At 42.2% G+C, this 14,122-nt stretch overlaps 1 protein-coding gene across 1 annotated transcript in view; it reads left to right on the top strand.

Moving 5' to 3' along the window:
• Positions 1-14,122, top strand: part of LOC138294073 (aquaporin-2-like) — a 40,052-nt gene that overhangs the window by 20,218 nt on the left and 5,712 nt on the right. Inside the window, exon 3 of the mRNA XM_069233313.1 lies at positions 39-119. Within this exon, the coding sequence (XP_069089414.1) occupies positions 39-119 (81 nt within the window). The remainder of the gene's footprint in view (positions 1-38; positions 120-14,122) is intronic.

A 14,122-nucleotide genomic window follows, 5' to 3' on the forward strand; every position in this document is an offset into this window, starting at 1 on the left:
ATTTCAAGTAACGACATTATCATACTTGTGTTTCTTAGATTCACTACACTGGCTGCTCGATGAATCCCGCACGATCCTTCGCACCAGCTGTGATAACAGGGAACTTCGATGACCAATGGGTAAGATTAAAGGTCAACACAGATTCGCAGATGTGCTATGCACACATGTCGCGCCGAATTTCAAGCGAGTGAGAAACGGGAGGAAACGGTGCTTACTCAAGTCAAGTAAAGTGGCTAAGCAGACACACTCTTGTACCACCTAGCAGGAGACAGGAGTGCAGGAGAGGCTGTGAAGCGTAGAACGACTGCTGGGAGATGCTGTAGTGCTGATGTCTCAGCAGAGGGTGGCAACAGCCAGTGGTGAATTGTAGCCAAAGGGCTGAGGAGTGAAGCAGACAGACTGCGGTGAGATGTCACTGTGAAAGGAATGGAGGGACGCGAAGCAGCAGTAGTGACATGTAGTAGTGTGAGGACTTTGATGCAGTGTAGCCCTGAAAAGACTGTGGTGAAGTGAAACAGCAGATACACTGTAGTTATGTGATACAGCGGAGGACTGGAAGTGAAGCGTGGGAGCTGCTGATTTACAAGGGGTTTATGAAGCAGTTGGGTATCTCTTTTTCAAGGCCACAAACATTTGACACCGATTAGTAAATAAACAAATACTTCGACGACACTGAGCTCGGCAGTCGGTAACCACGCAACGGTTTGCGGCTGCAGAAGTGGTTGCCAGGACGGGATGTCCCTCTAACACTCCCTTTGCACCCCATCTCACACTGTTGCTATTGCCCGTCGCAAAGGCATTTATGGTGTGCAGGGTCACTTTAATAGGTTCTGTAGTGGGCTTACGTGCTCACAAATATTGCCAGTTTGTGCAGCGCAGGCTTTGCAATACCATAAAGATGTGTGTACCTGCCCTGTGGTGAAGTAACACAGCAGACGAACTCTGGTAAAGCAACTGTAAGGCTGCCTTGAGGCGCAACAACAGAGAGACTAGGCCATATTTATACTTGTTTAGCGCCGCATTTGCGACGCTTTTTGACGAAAAAGCGGCGCAAACTTACAAAATTAAATTGTATTTTGTAAGTGTACGCCGCTTTTGCGTCATAACGGAAATGCGGCGCTAAAAAGTATAAATATGGGCCTCGGTTGACTGTGGTGGATTGTCACAAGAGAGTGAGGGTGATGAAGTGAAGTGAAGCAGCAGTACGTCTCTATGGGATGCAGAAGCACTGTGGTGATGTGCAGCGCAAGAAATGAGGCCGTGAGCTGGAGCTGGGCTGTGGTGAAGCTCGGACGTGGAAGGACTGTGAAGTAAAGCACTGACTGAGCCGTGAGGAAGAGCAGCAGGTGAAAGACTGTGGTGAAGGGTAACAAGCAACAAGGGGACGGTGGAAAGCTATCACTGTCAAATGGCTGTGACCAGGCCTAGCAGAAGGGTTGTGGTACTACAAAGCAGCAGGTAGATTGATTTACCAGCAGAAGTACAGCAGTGAAGAGCAGCAGGCGAAGGAGTGCAGTAAAGCGTAGCAGTTATAGCACTGCTGTGAACTGTTGTGACTAAATGATTCTGGTGATGTGTCAGTAGTAAAGCGACACAGCAGGCAGACTGTGGAATGTTAACAACAGAAGGACTGTGGTGAAATATTGTAGTTGGACTGCAGCTAAGTGATTTATATATACCATAGTGCAGAGTACCAAAAGGTCTATAATAAACACTAAAAGGAGGATTGCGATGAAATTGAGCAGTCAATGGGTTGTGTGACAAGGAAAAGCAACAGAAGGAATAGGGCCAAATGTAGAAGGATTGTAGTGATGTTTGGCAGCAGAACCACTGCGGTGAAGAGTACTAGCGGAAGGAACGTAGTGAAGAAGCAGCTATAGTTTGGTGAACTGAAGCAGCAGAAAATTGCAATGAAATGTTGCAGATAAAGAACCGTGACGTGCAATAGTGGTGACTTCAGCTCATTTGGTGCTGTGTAAGGATTGTGGTGAAGTGAAGCAGTAGGAATCTTGTTGAGATGTTTCTCTGTAGATGTGCCATGGTGAAACTTATCCTAAATATGGTAGTGAAATGAAGCAGCAGATATATTGTGGTCAATTGTAGTATTAGAAGGACTATGTCAAAGTCTAGCAGTAGAACAACTATGGTAAAGTGTAGCCGCCGCAGAACTGGCGAGAAGAGTAGCAGTAGAATAACTGTGGTTAAATGCATTTGAAGACTTATTGTGAAGTAAGGCAGGAGACCAACTGCAGTGATGTAGCAGCTGAAATAGTGCAGTAAAGAACAGTAGAAGGATTAAAGTGTAGTGAAGCAGCATAGTGATTGTAATGAAGGGAAGCAGAAGATGGAATGTGGTGAAGTGTAACAGCATGCGTACCTCAGTGAAGCATAACTTTAGGAGGACAGTGGAGAAGGGTTATATGGGGGTTCTGGAGACGGGAAGCAGCAGAATGATGGTAGTGAAATAGGGCATCCCATGCGATGCCCCATTTCACTACCATGAATCTGGTCCTTTGTGGTCTCTGCCTTTCCAAATAAGTCTACATGGGGTTGATTTCAAAGGTCAAAGAGCTGCATGACAATGTTGTCACAGAGAACTCACTCATGGCTTTCTGAGATGTTTCTGCTTAGAGTACGTCTCTGTTACTTCTGTACGCAAATGAAGTGCATTGCTATTATACTGATATTTCAGTGCCTGATAGAGAGAATCTCTTCTGAGTGGGTTCTCAAACAAAGATCCTCTGTCTTCTAAGGTAGCACATCACTTGCTTGTAATTTTGGGCCAATACCTCTTTGTTACTGCAGGTCCACAGAAAGATGCACTGCTCTGAGTTCTAACATTTTAAAATGGTATAAGGACTCCTTCGGAAATCATGGTTTTTGGGACTGTAGTTTACCAAAATCGATGCCTCATCCTAAAACGAAAGTGTCTGCCACTATCAAATGCAACACTGATGTCTTCCTAGTTCTGTGAGCGCTTACTCAACTCACCCTGCCAAACACTCCTGTTGAGGTTTCCCTTGCATTCTACCATTGTGAACTAAGATGATGCAGGGTGCCATCGACTTGAGTACATAGGAGATGAGTTGAGTACTTTGGTGAGGCTCCGTCCACAAATGTTTGCATTTCTCCTGTATACATCTGACACACTATGGGGGTCATTCCTACATTGGCGGGCGGCGGTTGCCGCCTGCCAAGCGGGAACCACCGAATGACCACACCGAGGTCAAAAGACCGCGGCGGCCATTCTGGCTTTCCCGCTGGGCCGGCGAACGACCGCCAGAAGGCCGCCCGGCGGCCCAGCAGGAAACCCCCTTCTACGAGGATGCCGGCTCCGAATGGAGCCGGCGGAGTCGAAGGGGTGCGACGGGTGCAGTGGCACCCGTCGCGATTTTCAGTGTCTGCTTTGCAGACACTGAAAATCTTAGTGGGGCCCTGTTAGGGGGCCCCTGCAGTGCCCATGCCAGTGGCCCCACGACACCCGTTACCGCCATCCTGTTCCTGGCGGTGAAAACCGCCAGGAACAGGATGGCGGTAAGGGGGTCGGAATCCCCATGGCGGCGCTGCAAGCAGCGCCGCCATGGAGGATTCCCTGGGCCAGGGGTAAACCGGCGGGAAACCGCCGGTTGCCCTTTTCTGACCGCGGCTTTACCGCCACGGTCAGAATGGCCAAGGAAGAACCGCCAGCCTGTTGGCGGTGCTTCCGTCATTTTAGCCCTGGCGGTCGCCGACCGCCAGGGTTAGAATGACCCCCTATGTTCTGAAGCAAAATTCTTTATCTTGACTAGATCTGATAGAACCTGTCACCCAAATCAGAGTAGATGAAAAGCTCTTATCTCCAAAGGTATGCTGCCCTCACTGCCATGTATGTGGAGAATACTCTCAGTGACGGTATGAGACTGCTTGGAAAGTCCTTGATTTGGAAATACACACTTTATCACGAACAAAATAATTTTCTGAGCTTTTGAGCAACTTTAGTTTGAAAGTACGTATTTTACACATTTACAGAACGCATGTAGTCTCGCTGTGGGTGTAAAGAATAACTGAGTACATTGCCAGTATCATGATTATTTTCTTCTTTACCCACTTGTTTGTTGTTTTTTAATTTAAATTTGTATGATTTTTCAGACCTTCCTTCTCTCTCAAAAGAATCATTAATGATGCATTTGCTTTTCATGATCTTTACACTTTTTCTGGTGCCTGCATTGAATGGAAGAATCGAACTTTCTACCTCGGTTTCTTAATTTGGTATTGCTTGTGCTGTTTGGAAATAACATTTGGAAGTGATGAATAGAGCATTATGACAGAGCTATTCATTAATAGATAGCAATTACGTGTTTGGAATATTTGCTGCTCTTCCAGATATTAGGAAATCCTTCCCCATCCGGGGAATGTAATGGCGAGACCAAAATGTGGAATTCGTTAGTTGGTTCAGGAGTGGAGCTTCCCAATGGCGACTGATGGATTCCTCTCCCCCTGAGGATCTCTGCTGAGGATGATCAGGTTTCTGCTGACGGTGTTATTTCTGCAATACGTGCTGTTAGTAAGCTTATGGGTGTACAACAGTACCAATGTATCACAGACGTCTAGTGTGGACATACAAATGGATGTGACATTTCACCCACTGCATCTCATCAGCATGATTCAAACAGTTTTGCCAGCAAAAGGCAGTTTCATAATATTCTGTTGGGCATCAGGCTTTAACACAGGCAGGGAGTTTGCCTCATTGCCACACCATGACAATATCCACTTGCATCGAGGACTGCTGTAACTGTTGAAAAGTAATCATTAGTATTTTTCTCTGTCGGCAGGTCATCTTCAAAACTCTGGATTGATTCCAATTTAGAGTGGTTATACTTGCTTAGCTAATAAGTTCAGCTGGCAACTTTCATGGAAGTTGCTATTACTCTAAAAATCTTCCTGCATAATGAATCAATGATGAAGACATTATGTAACGTTGTCAGAATTTCAGCGTCACTGATACAGTAAGGAAAACAGACAAATTATCTATTCTTAGGAACGCTGGCATCAGTATTCTTTGAGGAAGTACGGTATTCGATGTAGTTGGGTTTAGGAAAAACCCATGATTTATTCTAGAAAGGTTTGTAGAACTGCATTAAGAATGTCTAATTAACTTTATGGTGGAGTGTTTCAAAGATCACTAATGATCTTGACTACTATCTCTTAAAAATGTAGGATATTGTTGGCTAATGAAATGTATAGTGGAGACGTGGCCATGTAGAATCGAAGATTCTCCTAAATTTTCGATTTATATTTCATGTTTTTCAGAGAGAGTGATGGCTATACTTCAAAGTCAGGGAAAAGTTTGCCAAAATGAGATACAGCGCCACGCAGCAACCACAGTTGCTGTACTGCGTTGAGTCAAAGGAAGAGTGAAAAAACACCCTTTCTACTAAGATGTGGTTCTGTTTCCCTCTCCCCAGTCCTGACACACTTTAGATTGCCATGTGCCAATGCACACATCCTTGCCCCCAACTGCAAGGCTTTCTGCATTCTGTCAAGCATACGTTTTGTTATGGTAGAGGAACTTTCTAGTACAACCACTATGCTTTAAAACTTTCCTCATTTTGTATGCGTGCTATACAAAGCAGCAAATATAAAAGGTTCGTAAAGTATGGAGAAATAAAAACATTTTTCTCTCTGACACCTTCCTCGAGAAGGCCAAATGTTTTGGCCGTAATCCCTGTGTGAAATTGTTAGGAGTTAGGGATTTGTGTTAAAACCCATAGCTCTGCTTTGTGTTACTTTGGTCAACTTTCCAATGCACATCGTGATGTGCATTGGAAAGTAAGGGGCATATTTATGCCCCATTTGGGCTGAATTTGCATCATTTTTTAAGAAGATTTGGCACAAAACTATCTCCATATCTATATTTTGACATTAGACCAGTCTAACGTCAAAATATTGGAGTTTGCACCATTTGTTACGTGTGTGAACCTACCTTGCGTCAATGAGATGCAAGGTAGCAGTTCCCATCTAAAAAACAGTGCTAACCCCATATCCCCATATTTATCCTCCATGCTAAAATGATGCACAGGTGGGATGAGAAGCTAATAAGCCCCAGGGACACCCCCCACCACACCAGAGGGACACCAGAGGATGGGGGACCCCATCCCAGGTAAGTAGGGTATATATAGGTAAGTAATTTTGTTTTTTCTTAAAGTGCCATCGGGAGCCCAACTTGGGGCCCCCTGCATGGCACAGGGTGGAATGGCCATGCCCAGGGGACAATGGTCCCCTGTGCCGGCCTTTGGGGTGGTGGGCGTGACTCCTTTCTTTTCTAAGACAGGAGTCATGTGTTATGGATGCCTTTGCGTCAGAAAATGACATTAGGCTGGTTAGAGTCATCTTTTTTTACTTTAACCAGCCTAACGTCATTTTTTGGGGCAAAACCCCCTTCTCTCATACCGCCAGCCCCACTCGGCGAAGGTTTTTTTTTTTTACGCTAGCCCATCCTTTGCACCAGCTTGCACCATTCCATAAATATGGTGCCCTGCTGGGGCTCAGGAATGGTGCAAGTCAGTGCTAATCTTCATGGTGCAAAGCTGCATTAGTGCAGTTTTGCACCAAAAAGTATAAATATGCCCTTAAATATCAGCCCAATGCTTTTTGCCAGGTTTGTTATTACAAAAGTAACACAAACCCAGTGTAAAGTGTTAGGAAACTGCAGGTAGATTCAGAGTTCGTGAATAATAATGAAGATCCCATGAATAGGAATTTGACCAACAGTATCATTGCCTATGTCATTTGGAATCAAAGACCACCTCATTATTAATACATAAATGTATTTGTATATCTGTTTCTGTATTTCAAAGATCTCAAAGCAAATCATTTGCTACCCACTGTTTACTGAACATACGCAGAGAGAATGCTGTGTCTTAATTGAAAGATAATTTATTTCAAACTCTCAACAGAAGGAAGCAAAATGCTGCTCTGAGTTCCTGTTTTGAGTTGCAGACAGAAAGTTGCATGTTTAGACCCTGCAGTGAGCCTCATTTTTATGGTGTAAGTTAATCCCATGAAAGCAATGCAAAGTGTGTGTTTCTTGGTGGGTGGGTGTGTGACTGTGTGTGCATGGTAATTCATTGATATTGGAAATTTTGATTTATAGGGTATCTAAATTGACCTTTTTTTGGTGATCTGAATGCTGGAGAGATTTACTGCTCCGGAGGTCTGTCCCATGAGGGTAGTGATGTATTGTAAGCCGGTGTACTATTTGAAATTAGCTTTTTGTATATTTTATTGGTACCATACACATTTATTCATACGTTTCTTATGGCTATGAATGAAGAGAAAGTTTAAGCACAAACATGCATTCAAAAAGGTTAATGAGAAAAGAAAGACAGGATGTAAATCAATGGATATTGCCATGTTTTTACAAACTTGCGCAAAAGCAGTAGATTAGAAATGCCTCACAAGGCAGAGAAAACTGGTGCCAAACAGAGGATGGTGTGACTTATTTTAAGATCTTTCCTACAGGCAGCTTTTAGCTGATTTTATTAAAGACCTCCTGGGGAGAACAGCAGTACTTATACTGAGCTATGGGAGTCACACCATTGCTTACCATTGGTTGGCTATAGGGCTGTCATGAACCAACCTACTTTAACAGCCTAACGGGTTGTGTATAACTGGCAGTTCCAGTCTATAAAACATTCAGGGGGTCATTCCGACCCCGGCGGGCGGCGGGCGGCGCCTGCCGGGCAGAGACCGCCAGAAGACCGCACTGCGGTCAAATGACCGCGGCGGTGATTCTGACTTTCCCGCTGGGCCGGCGGGCGACCGCCAAAAGGCCACCCGCCGGCCCAGCGGGAAAGACCCAGCAACGATGAAGCCGGCTCCGAATGGAGCCGGCGGAGTTGCTGAGGTCCGACGGGTGCAGTGGCACCCATCGCGATTTTCAGTGTCTGCCAAGCAGACACTGAAAATCTTGCTGGGGCCCTGTTAGGGGGCCCCTGCACTGCCCATGCCATTGGCATGGGCAGTGCAGGGGGCCCCACGACACCCGTTCCCGCCAGCCTCTTCCTGGCGGTGTAAACCGCCAGGAACAGGCTGGCGAGAAGGGGGTCGGAATCCCCATGGCGGCGCTGCTTGCAGCGCCGCCATGGAGGATTCCTTTGGCCAGGGGAAAACCAGGGGGAAACCGCCGGTTTCCCTTTTCTGACCGCGGCTTTACCGCCGCGGTCAGAATTGGCCAGGAAGCACCGCCAGCCTGTTGGCGGTGCTTCCGTGGTCGTTGGCCCTGGCGGTCAATGACCGCCAGGGTCAGAATGACCCCCTAAATGTTTTGCTTATAGCTCCTTTTCCTTGTTTGGAGCGTGCAAGCCTCCAGACAAGCGCTCATAAATACCATTGTAAAGGGATAGTATGATGTAGCACTGGTCAGTGAAGTATCAATTGAAACAAGCTAACAATAGAGGAAATGAGGAAGGGATGAGGAAAAGATGGATGAATGGATTGAGAGTTGGAAGGGTGGGCAGATGGATAAGGAAGTGGACGAATGGATGCAAAGATGGATGTGGGATGGATGAAAGAAAGAAGGATGGATGAAGAGAATAGATGAGAGAAGAGCGAGTGAATGAAGGGAAGAGTAGATGTATGCAAAGAAGGATGATTCAATGAAGAGAATGACAGGAGGGTGGATGTAAAGAAAAAAAAAAAAAGGATGGATGGGCGTAGAGAAGGAAGACCACAAGAATATATTCATGGATGGATGGGAAGAGGAGAAAGTAATAAGACAGATAGAGGGATTGAGAGAAGAAAGGCTGGAGCAATGACGGATTGTGAGAATGAAGTATGTCTGGAGGGGTGGAAAAATAACAGAAAGAAAGATGGGAGAAAGACTGAAGGATGGAAAGAAGGAGAAAAGGAAAAAAGACTGAAAGAAGGATGGAAGGAAGAAAATATATTTCAGATTTCCATCAGGGGGAGCAATCCCCTGAATGCCTGCTGGGCTCGCTCATAACACTTGCTTACTTATTGCCATTTTTGTTATGGTTCAAAGTGGGAAGTATTTAATTTTTCTGTCGACTTCCTTGGTTGGCTTTCTTTTTTTTAAGATGTTTTTTATTGAGTCAAATACAAGAACATTAATTTAACATTGCCAGACAGAGATATGCAGTTGTGGATATATATGAGTAAAGAATATTGTACTTATAAATGCATATTAAACATGTAAATGAATCAGGCATATACAGCAATATAATATCAAAGACTCCCAGTTTGAATAAAGAAAAGAAGAAAGAGAAAGGGCGAGGAAGAAGAGCTATAGGGATAGAAAAGAGAATCAAGTGATAACCACGTGGAGAGGAAGGTAATAAACAATAGTTACAGCGAATCTAAGATGAACTAAATATGTATAGGAAGAAAAACAGGAAATATATTGACATTTTTAAAAAGGAGGAGAAAGGTCCATTTTCCTTGCAGTGCATGAGACATAGGGGGTTATTACAACTTTGGAGGAAGTGTTAATCCGTCCCAAAAGTGACAGTAAAGTGACGGATATACCACCAGCCGTATTATGAGTCCATTATATCCTATGAACTCGTAATAGGGCTGGTGGTATATCCGTCACTTTACCGTCACTTTTGGGACGGATTAACACCTCCTCCAAAGTTGTAATAACCCCCATAGTTTCTTAATAGCAACCATAGCTGATGACGTTTGAAGAAAGTTCCTGTTGAATCAAGCTTATAGCTGTCAAGTCTGTGATGATAACATACAGAATTCCACCACTGTCTGAGAATAATTATCTCCGAAGACTTCCAGTTAGAAGTAATGATAGAGATTGCAATGAAAAGCAAGAGGTCCACCAGTTTTCCAAGAGGCTTGAATGAACTCCACATCCGTGCATGCCACCCAAAAACAGTAATTCATATGACACTACTAAGGAAATCTGAGCTATTGCTGAAATGCAAGACCATATTGAGGACCGAAAAGTAGATAGGGATGGGTAAGAAAAAACATGTGAAAGTCAGTACCCTCCTGAGTGTGGCAGCGCCAGCAATTGTCATTTTGTGTAAGTTTGAGTTTGTAAAGGCGTACAGGAGTGTAAAAAAGTCTATTACAAAAAAAATATAGGGTCTGCGTGAGGCTTGCAGTGTGTGCAGTGGAATGTATCTTATACCATATTCTATCATATAAAAATGTTGGCCAAACAACACCAAGATCTGGTTCCCACAATGTCTCAATAGGTGATTTGAGTCTACGTGGAACAGATGTTCTTAAAAGTTCATAAATTCCAGCTCCCCTAGGACAATTAGAAGTTACGATTGGGTGTGGAGATGATGCAAGAGAATAACAATTGTGATGTATAGGTTTATTGAGGGCCTCTTGGACCAGAGTAGAAAGAATGAAATATTGGGATTTCATGCGAATAGGGAGATTATAAGTTGCTGAGAGAGTAGTAAAAGGGATGAGAGAGCCTTTATGAAATAATTGGGAAATTAGAAGAATACCTTTAGACATCCAAGCCTTCCAAAACAAGGTTTTACCTTGTGTCCTAAGAGAACTATTGTGCCAAATAGGACTGTTAAAGAATTGGTTATTCGGGGTAAGATGCAAAATAAAAAAAGGTTTCAATAAGTTGATTAAACCAGGATTTTGGGGGGTAGACATAAATATAATGTGTTTATGGGAAAAGGGAGAAATAAATGTTTCTTCCAAAGAGAACCATAGCTTTTGAGGTGCATCATTTAGTGTAGATAAATAGGGTTGTATTTGCTTACTGCCAAAAGCTTTGTGATAAGTTAAAAAGTCAGGAAAATTAACTCCACCTTGTACTTCAGGAAGTTTTAATTTCGAGACAGAGATTCAGGGTTGTGTACCGTGCCACAGGAACTTGGATAGAATTTTATCAAATGAACTAAAAAATAGTTTAGGTATTTTAATAGGAAGCATCATAAGGAAGAAGTTTATGATAGGGAGAAGCATCATCTTAATGGTGTCCAAGCGGCCCCACCAAGTGAGATATAACGGGGACCGTTTCTGTGTGAGATCTACAAGCTTTGCAGATAAGATTTCTGAATTAGTCTTTAGGGTATCCCTGAGCGTATTGCAGTACCCTACCCCCAGGCATTCAATCATAGAAGAATTCCAAGATATTCCTGCATCAAGGAATACAGAGCCAGTGCATTGAGCATTCAGTGGTAAGACCACTGTTTTGTCTTTATTAAGTTTATAGCCAGATACATCAGAGTATAACTTGAGCTCATGCAGCAATGCAGGAAGAGAAGTGTCAGGGTGAGACATGAACAAAACAATATAATCAGCATATGACATAAATTTGATGTGTTTATTATTAATTTGAAACCCTGTAAATTATTCGGAAGTTTTTAATTGGTATAGAAAGGTTTGAGAGCCAAAATAAATAGTAAAGGAGGTAGTAGGCTTCCCTGACAAGAAACCCTTTTAAGAAGGAAAAAAAGAGATTTGATACCATTTGTTATAACCGAGGAACTTGGTGAGGAATAAAGAATGGGTATAAAATGTTGAAATTTAGTACCTAATCCATGCCATTCCAATGCCTTCGACAAGAAATCCCAGTAGGCCTTTTCCGCAGCTGCCAGAGGAATCTTAACTTTAGAAGCATAGTTAATAATATTTTAAAAAGTACGAGAATTATCTGCTACATTTCTATTAGAGATACAACCAGATTGATGAGAATCAATAAGGTCAGATATATATGAGAGTAAACGGAGAGCTAAAACTTTGGCATAGAGTTTACAATTGCTATTAATTAAAGATATGGGTCTATAGTTTTTACATTCAGAAGCATCCCGATCTTATCTGGAAATAAGACAAATCACGGCCTCCGTAAATGAGCCAGATGCAGAACCTGACTTTATAAAGTGATTAAGTAATTGAAAGAGTTTGGGGAAGAGAAACTTAGCAAATTGAATAAAGAATTCTACTGTGGAGCCATCTGGGCCTGGAGCCTTACCCTTGGGGAGAGATTGTAAAGCTGTATGTAGTTCTGTAAGTTGAAGGGTATCGTCTACAGATGAGAGGTCAATCTGCAATGGGTCTCTTGGTTTGAGATTAGAGAAATATTGGTTGAGAGATTCAAATGATGATGTGTGTTCTGGAGTGTATAGGTCCTTATAGTAAGAAGAAAAACACAATGCTATATCTTTATCTCTAAAGTGTTTAACACCATTGTTATCTGTGATAGAGTTAATAGTTGTTTTTTATTTTCTTTGTTTCAAATATTGAGCTAGAAGAGAACCAGCTTTATTATTACCACCATAATATCTGGCATTTATTTTCAGGAGGGTGCTGCATGCTTGTTCATTGGTATACTGGTTAAACTCCATTGTAGCTGAGACTAGGTCTTCAAGATGTGATTTACTAGTTTTGTGACTGTAGTATTCATGTTCAAGGGACTTTATATTTTTAAGGATGGAAGTCGGTTTTTCTATTTTTGTTGAGCAGACTTTTTTTTGACTGAGCGTAACTTATGATGAAACCCCTCAAGACTGCTTTGAATGCATCCCACACAAAATGAAATGATAGTTGATCACTATCGTTATGTGGATGTATTCTTCTATACATTTACTGTAGTAAGCGATAAAAGCACCATCTGAAAGTAGAGAGTTATGAAACCTCCATGAAGATGTTTTAGAACCATTAAGAAAAAAATCAAGGTCAGTAATGACAGGTGCGTGATCTGAGATCAAAATAGCACCGATTTCAGAGTTGGCCATATGTTGCAATGAGCCTTTACTTAGAAAGATATAATCAAGCCTAGAATGGGAATGGTGGGGAGGAGAATAAAAAGAGTAATCCAAGAGGTTGGGATTGTATATTTTCCAGTAATCAGATGGAGAATGCTGTAAAATAAAGTTTTAAAAATCTTTTTGGGAGGCATGCGGAACGAAACATGACGTGGAACGTCTGTCCAAAAATGGATCGAGAATTTGGTTGTAGTCACCACCTACTAGTAAATTGTTTGAGGAAAGTTCAGAGACAATATATGAAAGATTCTTCCAAAAATGTGTATCTGGATGTGTGGGGCCATATATATTTAGGATAGTAAGAGAAATATTGTCAGTTGTAAATGTAACAAGTACTCAGCGACCTTCTGTATCTTGATGTTGTGAAATGATCGCAGGTTTGAGAGATTTATGACAGAGTATAATTACCCCATTTTTGTTTGTGGTGGAAGGGGAGTAGAAAATGTCCCCCACCCATTGTTTTTCAGCTTCATTGCCTCAGAGTTGTTGAGGTGAGTCTCTTGCAACAAAGCAATGTGGCATTTCAAACGAGCTAGGTGAGATAACACACACTGATGTTTAATGGGGTCTTTAAGCCCCTTAACATTCCAAGTAACAGTTCTAAGTTGCATAACAAGAAGTATTAATAAACAACTGTTGTAACACGAAAAAACTAGGCATATCAATTTTGTAAAAGCAAAGAAATGGGAAAGAAACAAGGTAGTAAAGAGAAAGAGAAGGAGGAGGATAACTTTCAGAAGTTGTATAAACATGGATGTGGCAATACAGGGACCAAAGTTAACGAAAGCTAAAGAAGACAAGATAGAAAGTGAATACCCCGAAAGGTAGAGGGACAGTGGAGCCAATTAAATGACAGGCAAGAGTGGCTTTATCACAAGAAAAGTAATATTAGATATTAAAGTATATGAAGGCGAGTTTCATGGAAGAGAAAAACATTATACAAATGAAAAATGTACTATTTAGGAGACCAAATAACATAATAACTACAGTAAAGGAGTGTGACATGAAGAACAATAAAAATCAAAACTTTTAGGAAATTAATTTGGGTGGTGCGAAAGGGATGCGGTTGGGAATGAACATGACGATTGCATGAAGAAGACTATCTAAAAAAATAAAAGAATAAGGAGATAAGAAGATGCAGAGAAGGGAAAACATGGATATAAAAACTAAATATAACCATTACTATTAAACTGACAAATTAAATTATATCTTCAAGTAATTGCAGATGCTCCTAGTTCCATTGCTTCTGTTTTGTGTTGGTTAGTAAAAGTTTGTAGTGCCGAAAGTTCCTTGAATGAGTAATATTTGTCCTTTAATGTAATTTTGAAAAGGCATGGGTGAAGAAGACCGTATCGAATATTCAAGCATTT

The sequence above is a fragment of the Pleurodeles waltl genome, chromosome 4_2 (genome assembly GCF_031143425.1).
Source record: "Pleurodeles waltl isolate 20211129_DDA chromosome 4_2, aPleWal1.hap1.20221129, whole genome shotgun sequence".
Taxonomy (NCBI): domain Eukaryota; kingdom Metazoa; phylum Chordata; class Amphibia; order Caudata; family Salamandridae; genus Pleurodeles; species Pleurodeles waltl.